Source organism: Emys orbicularis, chromosome 2 (genome assembly GCF_028017835.1).
Source record: "Emys orbicularis isolate rEmyOrb1 chromosome 2, rEmyOrb1.hap1, whole genome shotgun sequence".
Taxonomy (NCBI): domain Eukaryota; kingdom Metazoa; phylum Chordata; order Testudines; family Emydidae; genus Emys; species Emys orbicularis.
The window spans coordinates 258,756,405-258,772,369 of record NC_088684.1 but is presented as its reverse complement, the minus strand read 5'-3'; the positions used below and the strand labels follow the sequence as shown (position 1 = coordinate 258,772,369).

Here is a 15,965-nt window from a genome sequence, read left to right as displayed (position 1 = left end):
AATCATTACATTGTATGGAACAACCTTAAACTTGTGAAATATTAGTGTTGCAGCCTCTTGTTACACAGAATACTCTGCAATTAATCATGTCAGGCCACAAATCAGTAATCCTGTCAGTCTGTACATGCATCTCCCATTGACATCAGTGGGAGTTGCATATGCAGATCAAGCTCAGTGCACGACCTGGAGAAAGAAAAGAAAAGAACCCTACACTCAAGAAATTTAGGCTATTAAAGATCCCACATAAGTAACAGAGCATATTGTGCAGTGTACAAAAAGACATATCGTTCTAAAACCCTTGTATGTGTAGCCATTCTTAAGATACCCCATATCCCTTCATTCCTCTCTCTTCAGGGGCCTAGTGATCCATCTTAGGACCAATGGGCTCTGTGTTCTTGTGCTCGGGGCCTCCATCTAATGGTCAGGTATGTAAACAAATAAACTACTCCTATGACCTCTAGGATGCCCTTCCCATAGCCCCCAATGCAGAGAGGCATGGGGAGCAGGACAGGCTGGAGTACAGCAAACTCTGGCTATGCTCACAGAATTAGCTGCGAGCAAAGGTTAGAGCAGCCTAGAGGATGTAATTTCAGAACTGCTAAAATCTATGTGATTGGTATTTGTGATTCTATCATTTGGCTCACAAAGGGATGATAAGTACAGCTTTGCAAACCTTGCAAAAATGAAAACATAAATCATATTTTCAGGTAAATCTAAAATTCCAATGAAACTTTGGGGATGCAAACTCATATGAGCTGAAACATACACCAAAAAGCTTGGTCTGACCCTTTAAAGCCAAAAATGTGGAGTTCTCCACACTTTTAAACCTCCTGCTGCTATAGCTAATGGTGATTCTCCTGTACCTCAAGTGATCTGATTTTCTGAAGCAGAAGAGGTTGGGTTCTATCATAGATGATGCCTATATATGCAGTCTTTAGAGTCACTGCACGTGTAATATTTCTGCTTGTCCCACCAGTGATTTTTTTGCATCCTATAGCACATTAACCATCTAGAAGTCATTGTTTCCATAGCTAATAGGAGTAACCAGATGTAATTATCCAGGCTACCCTCCAACTGTTGCAATGCAGTGGCATTATCGTGCAGAACATAGAAGTTTCTGCTACTGTATACACGTTGCTTATTTTGAAGGAACAGAGTGTTTCCTCCAACAATTAGACTTTATAGATCAGAGCTACTCCCATAAACTCCTATTTATTCCTTCAACTGGATAGAGACTCCATTTTACAGACTTTAAAAGTACTGACACTTATCCCAAAAATACACATGTTCTGTTTGGCTTTAAGGAATGACTTTGAAATTTTATAGAACTCATTAGCTATCTCCTGAGTTCCAAAAAGCAGCAGCAATCTGTGTCATTGAGTACGTGTTTGAAAAAATGCAATATTAATGCAAAATAGGGTTATGTACTTGACAGACACAGATTCTCTCTCCGTTAATATATGTTAAATATTATACATTGTTGTAAATCCAAATCCAACCTCTAGTACAGGCTCTCAAATTCCAGGGCACGAAACTAAAACTGTTACATTCAATTGCTTACCATCAGACTGTTTACAGACAGAGAAGTAATTTTCATCACAGGATGCTGTCTTCCAGGTTCCATCAAGGTCTAGATAGACACAGGCTATTTTCTGTTTTGGTTCCCCTCTCGCCCAATTAGAATATTTGATTCTCCTGTTATCAGTCCATTTGTAATAGCCATCAGTCTAAAAGCAAAACAAATGGAATTAACAAATGGCAGCTCATAGGCATAAACATGATTCTCTCTGTTTACACTCTAGCCTCCTGTTTCAGATCAGAGGATTCATACACATCCCCTGATGATATATGCACCCCTATTTTTGCAGGAAACACCCATATGCCATTGTTTTTATGACACCATTCAAATGGGTACTGAGCAGGTCTGAGGGTGATGTAGAACAGTGTGCCTTATGCATTTGTAACCCTTCTGCCAGGTGGAGTTGGCAGCAACAAGGGCCGGGTTCAATATCCAGGGATTCCTCTTAACAACACAAAATAGAACCGGATTGAGCTCCACCAAGCTGGGAAAACTAAAAACCACCCTGGGGCTCCTCTCAGCGGCAATACTTCTCCACTCGCAAGCACTGAGTCCATGTACAACAAAACAAAACTTTTATTAAAAAGGAAAAGGGACCCAGCATTAATTTGGGAAAACACCACAATCACTATTTAAAAGCACGAGACCATAAGCTTCTACCCGTAATACTCCCAACTGTGTTACTGAAAAAACTGCAGCAGATAGAAACTCAAATAGAAGAAAAAAGTTCCACCACATACCCCTCTGCCGATCCACACTAAATGTGTTGGTCTTTGCTAGCAGAATTTGCACCCACCACAGCCACAACCGCTGGGATAAACAACCATCAAGCAAAGAGCGAGGCTTTTGCAATACAGTAACTCCTCACTTAACGTTGTAGTTATGTTCCTGAAAAATGCGACTTTAAGCGAAATGATGTTAAGTGAATCCAATTTCCCCATAAGAATTAATGTAAATGAGGGGGTTAGGTTCAAGGGAAATTTTTTTCACCAGACAAAAGACTATATTATATATACACACACACACACACACACACACACACAGTATACGTTTTAAACAAACAATTTAATACTGGTACACAGTGATGATGATTGTGAAGCTTGGTTGAGGTGGAGGAGTTAGAAGGTGGGATATTTCCCTTACTGCTAAATGATGAACTAGCAATTGGCTGAGCCCTCAAGGGTTAACTCTCTCACTCTACAAGGCAGCAGGAATGGAGGGAGATATGTGCATTTCCCCTTTAAGTACACTGCCTTGTTAATTAGATCAGCTTGCTGAGACCGCAGCTGCTGCAAGCTCCCTCCGTCCTGAGCCCTGGTGTGTCCCCGCTGCTATATGGAAGATGGAGTAAGCGGGGTGCAGGAGCAGAGGGGAGGGGGACACCCTGACATTAGCCTCCCTGCTTCCTCCTTCCCCCCCCCCCCAGCAAGCAGGAGTCTCGGGGAGCAGCTCCAAGGCAGAGGGCAGGAGCAGCACATGGCAGTGGTGGGAGGGACAGCTGCAATTGCTAGCCTGCTGGGCAGCTGCTGCACAGGAAACTTAGGGGAGCGGGGAGCTGATAGGAGGACTGCCAGTCCACCCTGGTTCCAAGCCCCCACCATCTAGCTGCAACAGGCTGCTCTTCCTGCAAGCAGTAGGCTAGGTCTACACTGGGGGGGGGGATCGATTTAAGATACGCAAATTCAGCTAGGCGAATAGCGTAGCTGAATTCGACGTATCCGAGCCAACTTACCCCGCTGTGAGGACAGCGGCAAATCAACCGCCGCAGCTCCCCCGTCGACGGCGCTTACTCCGACCTGGGCTGGTGGAGTATGCGCGTCGATTCGGGGATCGAATGTCGCGTCCCGACGAGACGCGATAATTCGATCCCCAAGAGATCGATTTCTACCTGCCGATCCAGGCGGGTAGTGAAGACAAGCCCATAGACAAAGCGGGTGGCTGCCAAATGACGTTAGAAGGGAGCATTACACAACTTTAAACAAGCATATTCCCTAATTGATCAGCAAGGTAACAATGAAACAACGTTAACCGGGACTACTTTAATTGAGGAGTTACTGTATCTATTAAATAGCAGCTTCCTCAGAAACAGAAAATAACTTTCTACAGTCTTTACCATCCGATCAGCTTTCCTCACCACATTTCTATTGCTCCCCTTTTCCACTCACTACTTGTTTCTCCTAGTATGGCTTCCTTGCTACTCTAGCTGCATTCTCAGGATATCTTTGAAGGACCGTGACATAGAAGAGTTAGGGATTCCTAAATAACTTGATACTCAGCTTGAGACCATCAAGAGGCTACCTATTAAAGCCCTATAAAATGGATAAGGTCAAAATTTAAAGGAAAATTCAAGCTCTATTTGGAGTAGCAGCGTACCATTCAAACCTCACCCGTTTCGTGTTCTTACCACATTGCTGTTGAGACCAATCCATGCAGGCTCTCCAAACTGCAACATGTATAACCACAGGAATAAAGCACTATAGTAATCCAAAATGCTGGCAAGTTCTAAAGATTTTTCCTTGCAGTTGTTTCGTGCCTCTTCCCAATTCATTTTGGAGCGGATAATTGAATAGCTACTATTACCATAATGAATAATGTCTGAGGCTGGAATTGCTGGGGAATGAAATAAATCAGGGTCTGTTGTTTGGGGAAGAAAAAAAAACAATGAAAATGTTTGCATGCCTGGTTAGTCGTACCATTGCACCACAAATAAATGCAGTATTACAAAAATTGAGTGGGACAGCACAAGCAATAAGTGAAAATCATTCCTCATTTACAACCCAAAGAAATATAAACAATATATTTTGATGAATCGTGTTTGCTGTTCAAATCTAGAACTATGAATCCACACCTACTCTAGGTAACAAGTGAAAATCAGCTGGGTGCTTGTCACAGGATGGATTTCCCTCTAGCCAACTGTGAAATTCACCCAACACAGACACCGCTTAAATCCTCAAAATATGAGTACACAGGGGTGGGGCAAATTGCTTCCTAAATGGACAAGCAAAACAAACAAATATTCATTCTTCCCTTTCCAGAGTTTAATCAAAAGAGTTTGGGGTACAAACGGAAAACCAAACCAGCATTCTCCCTCTGATGGTATGGTATACAGAAATAAGACACAAAGACTTTGGCTGAGTTGTTCTCAGTGCAGGGCCTGAAAAAGTAGGGCAAAAATGGCTTAAAGCTGCTGCCTTTGTGCTTACCCAGTTTTAGTAGCAACTGGGGAATACTTTATGCCAGCCAGAGATTCCTTTATGTAAAGGGAATCCTCAGCTGCCATCCTCTGACCCAAATTTCTGTTCTTCCGGTAGTGCCAGCTGTGGCACCCAGTCTGCTATCAAGCTGAGACCGGCATTTCCCCATAACTAGCCACATCTTTCCTCTTCCTCTGGACTCTATGAGCGCAAATGAGCTTTGGATGAATCTGTTCTCCAGCCACTTCCCACTCTGCAGATCTAGAGGAAAATTGGGTTGCGTAGCTTTGACCCTACCTGGGTAATGCCAGTCAAATTACATGAAGTCCTTGCAGACCCAGATGAGTAGTATAACCTGTTACTGTGCCCTTAACTTAATCCCCAAGAGACATTTTTTCTCTGTTAATGATTTTTAAGGGTACAATTTTGTTAGTTATACCCTATATTGTGGAGGTTACTGTTGGACTTGTGCTTTTTAAATATTAGCCAGGGCACGTAGAGGCTGGGATAGGCACTTTTTGTGGTTGTTCTTATAAATTAAATAAGCACATAGAAAACTACAACAAAATAATGTACAGAGGGACATCTCTGGTCATGAAAGGCTCAAAACTAGAAAAAACCAGCTGCAGGCATGAGGTACAGAAGTAGAGTTTTGCAGAGAAGTTTACAGAGGCCTTGTCTACACTACCGGGATAAGTCGACCTAAGTTATGCTACTCCAGCTACGTGAATAACGTAACTGGAGTCGACGTAGCTTAGGTCAACTTATCCCGCTGTCTTCACTGTGCTACATCAATGGAAGACGCTCTCCCGTCAACTTACCTTACTCTTCTCGGGGAGCTGAAGTACTGGAGTTGACCAGGGAGCACTCTGCCATCGATTTAGCAGGTCTTCATTAGACCCCCTAATTTGACACCCACTGCATCGATTTCAGCAAAGTTGATCTCCCCAGTAGTGACGACAAGCCTATTGACTCATAGACTTTAAGGCCAGACATTATACCTTCCCATGCAGTGCCAGTTAAATTGCAGCAATTTATTTTTGTAATTGCAGCAAAGAAACCCAACAATGCCATGACCAATGGTATGGCATTTCAATATTATGAAAACAGTAATTACTTATTAGCTTTTATTATAGTTCAGCACTTTGACATAAACCCTACCTATTTTTCCAGGACAAGATTTTCAAAGGTGATTTTAAGTTCTTCAGTTTCAGGGTGTTCAACTTGAGACCTCTTCAATGGTTCTGATTTTCAGAAAGTGCTGACCACCAGCCCTCTGAAAATCACATCCTTTTGAGGGGTCTCAAGATGGGCACCGAAAAATTCAGGCACCCAAAATTATTAGTCACTTCTGAAAATCTTGGTCACAACATACAAATGGAAAAATTGAAATAATAAACTTTTCCCTTTTCACTCAAATCCTGAGTATTCAGACCCTGTGGGTGAAGTGCAAATTAACTGGAGGTGAAATCTAACCCCAACTCAGAGCCATAACATAGGGTATCCGTGATAGCTATTCCATCTAGAATTCCTGGGCTGTGACAGAAGATGCAGCTTCTTGGCACTAGATGCTTGAGATATTGGCAGCCACAGTATCTGAGTAAACAAGGAACTCTAGAACTCAGAGGGGTTATTAAATGTGCTTTAAATTAGAAGGCTGATCAAATTAAACTCACTGCTGTCCATCTGGCATATATAGCTTTTGTTCTGCTGACAATCATTGTTTCCCCAGTTCCCTTCCTCTCCTACCGATCTCTTCATCATTGCAATACAGTCAGTCTAGGGACAAAGGATACATGAATTAATAAAAGTGAAAAAAATGCTGGCAAAATAATAGAGGTTACTTATTAATAATCAGACCCAATAAATCTTTTTCTGCTCTAATTTTGATTCTGTGGCACAGTGTACATAAAATGACTTTTTTAAGAAAAGGAAACAAGTATTTAAAATTCTGGGAGGAGGCGGGTTAAATATAAGTATTTTCTTAAAAAGCAAAAATGAACTTCAGGGCTTGCATTTGATTGGTACAAGAGCATTCATCAAGTGCTGGCAATCCCTTACAGTGCACCCAGACTATTACACTATTATCATACAACCTATCGTGTAAAAGACAATAATGCAAAGTTAAAAAAAAAAACATACTGGGCAACACTGAGTATCTGCAATGAATATAACTCTGTTAAAGCACCATGCTACTATAGTTCTGGATTTCTGCAAAAAAAGATTTGCAATCAGAACTGCTAGTACATGGAGACAATGTAAAAAACCTAAACCCTCCGTTTGCAGTACCGCCTTCCGTGGCAGTCAATGTTTTCAATAAGAGACAAGTTGAACTGGTTGCATAAAGCTTGACTCTGCCCCAGGTTACGGTGGTTTAGTCATATTTGTTCTGTTTACCTCCTGTGTAATAAATGTCCAGTCAACTCGTATGTAACTATCTCTAAATGGGAAATTCCTGGCCCACTTTGCATAGTCAAATAAACTCCCATCTGTCCAAAGATAACTGCCCTCCTCGTTAATATCGTTCAGTCCAATCCAGGTTTCAGCCATGACATCCTTTAAATGGAAGGTGAGGAAAGCTGCAAAAAACCCAGAGGTATATGTTTTACAAAAATGGATTCCCTTTCTCCAATCTCTGAAGACACCAGCATACCCAAAACTTGAACAATGGTAAAAAATAATAAAAATAAAATTACTGCTCAAGTATTGAATTAAAAAAACTTGCAAATGCTACATTTTATTACTCTAGATTATTGCCTGATGGTGAGATTGAAAGGAATGTCTGTTACAAAAATAGTAACTTAAAAGAGATAGGAGGATTCAATTAAGAAAAGTGCAAATAAAGGTTTTCAGTTTAAAAACTCTAACCACAGCCCCTTGGGAGAGGACACAGAAATAGTACAGCCACAACACAGGTAATTTGTACCCCCCACCTAGGAACTGCTGTTCAGTACCCTATGCATAGTGTGTTACAGAAGGCACTCAGGTACTATGGTGATGCATGCTAGCATCGAACTTTGGAAGTTAGGCAGGTATGATACATTTTTCTCAAAGTAGTTTTCATTAATTCTTATATTAACTATTAGTGACAAAGGCAGCATAGTTTACTGGAGCAGCCTCAAAATTACAGCTACATAAACTACGTTTATGATTGTTAGAAATGGGTAGATGTCTCATCTAGTACCAAAGGGACCAGATATTATACCTTGCACTTGTTCGTTATGTATAGAAGCCAGGATTCCTCCTAACTTTATGCAAGTGTTTCGTGCAGCATGCCAAGTCAGTCTCTCTGCTTCACTGGAGCCGAATATTTTATAACACTGTGGGGGCAAATGGGACATTTTACTGTAAAGTGCCCAAGAAAGAATAAACCATGAGATTTGACCCAGTCCTAGTGCACACACATACTGAGCTCAAAGAGTGGGGGAATGTTTGTAATGCCAGATAAAAAGGGGTGGAGCTAGCAGGGTGTGCAGTACTTCCACCCCAACAGGCCATCCAAGATGAGTGTTGGAGAAGAACTTATGATTTAGATAGAAGGTCTATTGATAAAGGACATTGATTTCAGGGGTGAGCTAGAAGGAGTGAATTCTCTAAGAGCGTCCAAGCAGGAACTATGTCTGGTCCAAGTTCATCAGTGAGGTTAGGCAATAATTGTAGGATAAGGTGAAATGTAACAATCAATGTCCAAAGGGGAGAAGGAACTGAACAATACGATGCAGACTGGGTTAAATCCAGGCCTGTTTTGGCAGCACCCTGGTGGTTGCTGTTTGTCATTCGGGAGAAAGTTGTGATCTAATGGACAGAGCACTGGACTGGGATTTAGGAAACCTATTCCTGGCTCTGCTGCTAGCCTGCTAGATGACCTTAGGCAAATCATTTCACCTCTCTGGGCCTTAGTTTCCCGACCTGTAAGAATGGGATAATGATATTAACTTCCCATGCAAAGCGCTTTGAGAGCTGTAGAAAGCAGACTCTGCATGCCCCCTGGCATGGGTATAAAAAGCAGTGTAGATGGTGGGGCACTGCTTAGGTGAGTAAAGACGCATCAGAACCTTATGGTATATACCCTACACAGCTCTCTACTCGCCCAAGCAGCGCCTCCCCATGCCTACCCTGCTTTTTTTTAAAGCAGCGTAGTGTCCCTCTGCCTTCCTGTTCACAGAGCTTTTCCCAGCCACAGAGAAAGACTCCAACAGCAGGGAAAGGCTCCACCAGGAGTGAAGCAGTGGGGAAAGACTCCAGCAGCTCCCTGCTGCCAGAGCCTTTCCCCCCAACTTCCCCTTGCCAGAACCTTTCCCAGCTGCCTCCCCACTGCCAGAGCCTTTCGCTGCCACATGGAGCTACACACCGCCGTGTAGACATAGCCTGCTTTTCACTGTGGTATACAGCTACATGTACCCTATGTGCCACCGCCGCAAGTGTAGACAAAGTCTTTGCGTTCAGTTCAAATGGAGCCTGTAACAGAGGAGACACATACTGTGCTTTCTTATGGAACACATTCTCGTCTTCATGAATGTGGCTAAAATTCAGAAAAAGAAAGTCACTTAGACTGAAAAATTATGAATGCCATTTATCCCTTGAAAATATTATTGTCTAAGGACTGTTTGGAGTGGCAAAAGAATAGAAGAATGGTCTAAGAGAAATAAGCAGAGGATTTTACATTTGAGTATTTCTAGGAGGTTTGCTTTAGGGATAAGAAAGGGGTCTGCTCTGGAGCAAACTTTGTGTACAGTACCTTTGGCATTTCCGCTTTCCCAGATCTCTCTCAAGTCTGGGTCTCTCATTAGCATATTAGAGTCTTTAGGTCAAAAATTTCAGCTAGTGTAAACTAGCTTTGAAGTGAAAGGAGCAGTATCAATTTACACCTGCTGAGGCTTTGACCCATTGGGTAATCAATCTTTTGTAAAGTTTAATGAACAACTAAATCTCCCCATTCAGTTGGTTTCAGGGATAGTTTGGGCAGTGACCCAGTTAGACATAAAATGAGAAGAAGGTTTTTCATTCAGTGCGTATATATTTAGCAGGAAGATCTGACTCTCTTTCTGTAATGCTGATACAAAAGTGATCTCCCTGATTTGTCTGAGTGCTCATTGACTGAAGAGGTATATTTTTCTTAATGAAACTTGCTACTTCCCTCTTTTTCTGCCCTTATAGATTCATAGATTCTAGGACTGGAAGGGACCTCGAGAGGTCATCGAGTCCAGTCCCCTGCCCTCATGGCAGGACCAAATACTGTCTAGATCATCCCTGATAGACATTTATCTAACCTACTCTTAAATATCTCCAGAGATGGAGATTCCACAACCTCCCTAGGCAATTTATTCCAGTGTTTAACCACCCTGACAGTTAGGAACTTGTTCCTAATGTCCAACCTAAACCTCCCTTGCTGCAGTTTAAGCCCATTGCTTCTTGTTCTATCCTTAGAGGCTAAGGTGAACAAGTTTTCTCCCTCCTCCTCATGACACCCTTTTAGATACCTGAAAACTGCTATCATGTCCCCTCCCAGTCTTCTCTTTTCCAAACTAAACAAACCCAATTCTTTCAGCCTTCCTTCGTAGGTCATGTTCTCAAGACCTTTAATCATTCTTGTTGCTCTTCTCTGGACCCTCTCCAATTTCTCCACATCTTTCTTGAAATGCGGTGCCCAGAACTGGACACAATACTCCAGTTGAGGCCTAACCAGCGCAGAGTAGAGCAGAAGAATGACTTCTCGTGTCTTGCTCACAACACACCTGTTAATACATCCCAGAATCATGTTTGCTTTTTTTGCAACAGCATCACACTGTTGACTCATATTTAGCTTGTGGTCCACTATAACCCCTAGATCCCTTTCTGCCGTACTCCTTCCTAGACAGTCTCTTCCCATTCTGTAGGTGTGAAACTGATTTTTTCTTCCTAAGTGGAGCACTTTGCATTTGTCTTTGTTAAACTTCATCCTGTTTTCCTCAGACCATTTCTCCAATTTGTCCAGATCATTTTGAATTATGACCCTATCCTCCAAAGCAGTTGCAATCCCTCCCAGTTTGGTATCATCTGCAAATTTAATAAGCGTACTTTCTATGCCAATATCTAAGACGGTAATGAAGATATTGAACAGAGCCGGTCCCAAAACAGACCCCTGCGGAACCCCACTTGTTATGCCTTTCCAGCAGGATTGGGAACCATTAATAACAACTCTCTGAGTACGGTTATCCAGCCAGTTATGCACCCACCTTATAGTAGCCCCATCTAAATTGTATTTGCCTAGTTTATCGATAAGAATATCATGCGAGACCGTATCAAATGCCTTACTAAAGTCTAGGTATACCACATCCACAGCTTCTCCCTTACATAAGGGGAGTAGTTCCTTATTTTCATGTTCTTGTGGTCATGTGTATTTCCATTTACCACAGCAAGGGAACAAAGTAGTATTTGCACAAGAAGGTTAAAATATTTGTTTTCCTTGTCAGCTATTAGTTTGCTGATATTTAAGATGACAACATTAAGATGTCCTGCTATTTATTTAAAGTGGACCTACTGCATTTTTTCCAGTTCACCCTCATTCAGAAAACTGTTTAGACTTTCTGCTCAATAGAACAGCTGGTATTTTCATTCACTAAACTTGTCTAAAACAAACCCAAATAGCAGAAAAAAGAAAGATAACTTTGGTTTAGGCCTACTAACAGATACAAAAATTACTCCTCTGTTAAATTAATTCATTAGAGATTTAAATGTGAGTATGACATCATCAAAATGGCCCAACCATCCAGATAGAATGCAGCTTTCTGTATAGAATGATATATAAGATAAAATAATAATTCATTTGTTCCCTATTTAATTTCCCTGAAATACTGTAGATGTTTGTTACTGTACCTTATTATTAAACAAAAGCCAGGTTTCAGGACATCCTCCCAGAGGAGAAGGTGCTATTGGAGCAAATTCTGAGTGAGTAGAACGGTTGTGCCTTTCACAGATAAAGGCATTTCTAATACCACAGTTTATGTCATTCCAAAAGCCTGAAAATAAGTTAAATAGAGAAAATCACTTTCAGAGATTGACATTTGTAGTATCACCCTCAGAATGGTGAGCCTCCAACATTGTCAGTTAAACAGAATTGAGATTTCTTTGAAGGCGTACAGAGCAACAGCCTTCACCCCTATCACAACTCATTCCTTAACATTTATCCAAAAATATTGTCCCATTACTCACCAAAATCTTTGTTCATGACTACACAGTTTTCATCATTATTTGCAAAGTTGGGTTCGTTTGGGGCCCAGGCTACATAGTTCACTGGGGTTCCATCCAGCCAGCTAAAAGAAACAGTATGACATGCGTCTGACGAAGTGGGTATTCACCCACAAAAGCTTATGCTCCACTACATCTGTTAGTCTTAAAGGTGCCACAAGACTCTCTGTTGCTTTTTACAGATCCAGACTAACACAGCTACCCCTCTGATAGTATGACAGTAGCTACTGGATATCTAACCTTATAATTGTTTTAGCATTACAGGAATCATTTGGCAAAAAAATTAAGAAAAATACCATTCGCGATAGTGGGAGTTACATGGTGAAAGCCCTGCACATCAAGTAGCGGACATAGTCTTTATTCATTATTATTATTATTATTATTATTATTTGTATCATGGTATCACTTATAGGTCACAACCTTGTTGTTGCTCCATTTTAATAGTACAGCCACATATAGTAAAATTCAGGCCCTTCCCCAAAAGCTGAGAAAGCCTGAAACCTCAAGCTCTCACTAGCGTCCCAGTCATCCCCTTGTTCCCTCAATATTTTAGTGCTGGGGTGGGAGCGTCACTGCACATTTGGTCTTCATTTGCTTTCTTTCTACTTGGCATGCTGGTGTGGAAGAATTAACTTATTTCTAGCAGCTCATTTTGACCTCCCCTCCTCTTAATGCTCCAGTGAGGGCGAGGGAGCTGGCATTGGCAATGCCTCTCCTCCGCTCCCATCTGCTCCAGAAAACCCTTTCCAAGAATGTTTCTAAAACAGTAATTCTCAAACTGTGGCCCACTGGTGATCCTCAGAGAGCTGTCTGCTCCCATGCTGCAGACTGTCCTTGTTTCCTGCTGAACTGATGGGAGACGATCATAAAATGAAGAGTAGATGTAGACAATATGATTGTCCTTTTTGGAAAAATGGAAACCACACTTCTCACACTAAATATGCCCATAGCAAGGGGCACAAATCCCAAGAATGAGAATCTGCAGAGTGTAGCATCTTTTGGAGGAACAACTTTACATAATACAAACAAAACAAATAAATTGATGAAATTTAACACATGGACTTGACTTGCTCACATTTCCCCCCAAAATTCAGAAATTGGAAAAGAAAAGATTTTGTTTTTATAACACTGGAAAACCATTTTCACACAGACTTTTCTGCTGAAACTAAGTTAGAGTAAATTTTCACAAAAGTTAGCAAACCTGGAAATGGAATACCTAAGAAACTCAAATATTGCAGTGCTAAAGAGCAGTCATTCATTACACACTTTAAAGTTGCTTCTTTACTTACCTAAATTTTTGATCAAAGCTGACAGTTAGGCCAATGAAATATGAATTCATTCTGTTTTTAGTGTAAATCTAAAACATGAAGAGATTACACTAATTTAAAACCATTTATCTTTTATACTGAGCAGAAAACTAGAAGGGGCTCAGCCACCTTTGCGGTGCTGTTTTCCCCTTCTTTGGATCCCAGGGGGCACAGAGCACGGATCCAGGATCCATGCTGTGGATAGGAAGTAAAGCCAGGAAGAGTGAGGGTGGGAGGCATGTATAGAACAGGGCAGGAATGCACATCATCTCTCTGCTCCTCAGCTCTGCAGAGCTCAGACAGACAAGATAATACAGCCTGGGGCAGTATCTCCCTCTCTACCTCCTCAGCATTCACATACTTTCTCTCTACTCACCAAAAGTAAATAAAATCCTAAAATAAGATTGTGGGCCAGTGTTTTTCTCTGGATTGTTGCCTTTATTTTCTCAACTGTTTTGCTGCATCTCATGCCTGAAGCACTCACATCAACATCAGATGGTGTTTCATTAGGCCATTAAGGCCCTATCCTGCATGCCTGACTCAGTCCAAACTCCCATTATCTTTGGAACTTTTGAACCTAACAAGTGGAACAGCAGCGGAGTTTGGAAATTATTATTTTGCACTGCAATTTGGCTGTTAAGAAGCTAATGTAGGTACAAATGTAAATGTAATGAATTAACCATGCTGGTCTATTGTACAATTAACTCCTGATGAGATGTGGTGTGGGTCTGAAGGGACTCTCTGCATTCTCTCCAAAGTTTTGGAAGCAGAGCGTGAGGTGTCTATGATCACTATATTGAACATATTTTTGAATCAATATGTCTGGCTCTTACATATCTCCATAGAAATTTCCTTTCACTTTCACTGTCAATGACAGCAAGATCTGCAAACTTCTTCTTGCAAATATCCCAAGCTTTCTCCATATGGACATTTTCTGTGCTGAAGTAGTACTGCTTGTCTTCATAGATAACCCATCCATCATCAGACACTTTATAATCTGAAAGATAAATAAAGTGACATATGCGGTATCTGTACTGTACACGTTCTCATCATACAGTTATATTTTTTTTCTGGCAAGAGGGAAAAATACCTACCAAACTTAGTACTTGGTTCAGGTTTTAATGGAATGCCTGTAAAACAAAATATCAGCATGAGCTTTGTCTCAAACGCTCATTCAAGGAAATTGATTTTGTGCAATAGCTAATGACAACGACTTGCAGGAAAAAAAAGGAATCAAGCATTATCTTATGCACTGCACAGGTTTTTGTCATTAACTTCACAAGACTAACATAAAATATATTTATCATTTAGAATAATATCATTGAATAGTTACATTTGAAGAAAACACACATGTCCCTAGAAAGTACTGGGTTGCAATAAGTATGCACTCTGTATGCTACTTTTAAATGTGCTCTAAAATATATTGCCTTAGGTGAAATCCATGGGTTCAGACCCTCAATGTTCCTACTTAGACAGAAATTAATTATTTCATTAACATTCTACGATATGGTAGGGGTCAGAGCAAGCCATTGCAGGCCTGTGTCAGCAGTGATGCTGCCATGTACACCGGTGCAAACCAGACATGAGGATTCATGACACTGATTTTTCATAAATATTACAAGTAATTCTCCGTGTCCTCACTGACTCATGCTATCTTGATGGTTTGGTTTGTGTTAGAAAAGTGGGGTTTTAAGAGAAATTTAAAGAGAGAGCGGGTAGGCACCTTGCAGATGAGTTCAGGGAAGTCAAACCAAGCAGAGAGGACAGTGTGGAAGAAGCCATGGAGGTGATTGTTTGAGAAAGTAACAAGGGGGCAGACAAGGTGGGAACACTGGCAGAGTGGGACGGAGGTGATGCAAAGCCTGACACAGGAGGATAGATTGTAAGCAGTGCTTAATTTGTAATGAAAGAGGTGCCGGGGCTCAAGCAATTTTTTTACATTCATAACTGATGCAGTAAGCCCAGAGGTGCCGGGACTAAACTGCCAAGCCTAGAGGTGCCGAGGCTCAGTGCAAGCAAGCCCCTGGTACAAATTAAGCACTGGTTATACAGGCTAGTTTTACATAGACCCCCAAAGCCTGGCTCTAACAGAAATTCTCGCAGTTAGAACAGTTCTAATGCCCTAGTTAGAAAGTGGACAATGAGGAAGAAACCATCCTGTCCCTTGCCCCAGGTCTGGCCCCTTGAAAATTCTTCTTTCTTCAGTATGCCTTGTGGGGGTTTTGCGCAAAGGCCATTATTTCTGTTGTTACTTTTCCTCCTTCCTTCTCTGATTTTGTTTGAGGGGAAGATTTTATGAAACAGTATGAATGAGGAACAGACGTTCTTTAGGCTATTGCTTCAATTTGGGTTCTAACAGTCAAATAGCCTTAAGTTTGCCCTGTAGTGATGGCATACAATATTGTTTGTGGTCATTGATAAAGATAAAAGTGATTTATAATTATTTTAGATTTTTTCATATTTTTCCCCACATGGTGACATTACAGGACAGAGTTAAGGTTGTTTAGGTGCCTTAATTGTGCATTTTCCAACCTTATCATATTTGGATTTCTTTTAAGTGTGACCTGAACTCTGAATTTCCTGGATTTGTAATGCTTGGTTTGAACACAATGACAATATCCCTGAAATCTAATTTCTCTAAATTACTCTAAAGTTCTC

General features: G+C 41.2%; 1 protein-coding gene across 1 annotated transcript in view; it reads right to left on the bottom strand.

Annotated features, from left to right (window-relative positions):
- Positions 1-15,965, bottom strand: part of LOC135873635 (macrophage mannose receptor 1-like) — a 53,155-nt gene that overhangs the window by 12,119 nt on the left and 25,071 nt on the right. Inside the window, exons 14-23 of the mRNA XM_065398277.1 lie at positions 14,402-14,437; positions 14,141-14,304; positions 13,290-13,357; positions 11,965-12,065; positions 11,629-11,771; positions 7,979-8,093; positions 7,171-7,352; positions 6,450-6,552; positions 3,984-4,213; positions 1,562-1,727 (exon numbers count right to left, since the gene is read on the bottom strand). Coding sequence (XP_065254349.1) covers positions 1,562-1,727; positions 3,984-4,213; positions 6,450-6,552; positions 7,171-7,352; positions 7,979-8,093; positions 11,629-11,771; positions 11,965-12,065; positions 13,290-13,357; positions 14,141-14,304; positions 14,402-14,437 — 1,308 coding nt within the window. The remainder of the gene's footprint in view (positions 1-1,561; positions 1,728-3,983; positions 4,214-6,449; positions 6,553-7,170; positions 7,353-7,978; positions 8,094-11,628; positions 11,772-11,964; positions 12,066-13,289; positions 13,358-14,140; positions 14,305-14,401; positions 14,438-15,965) is intronic.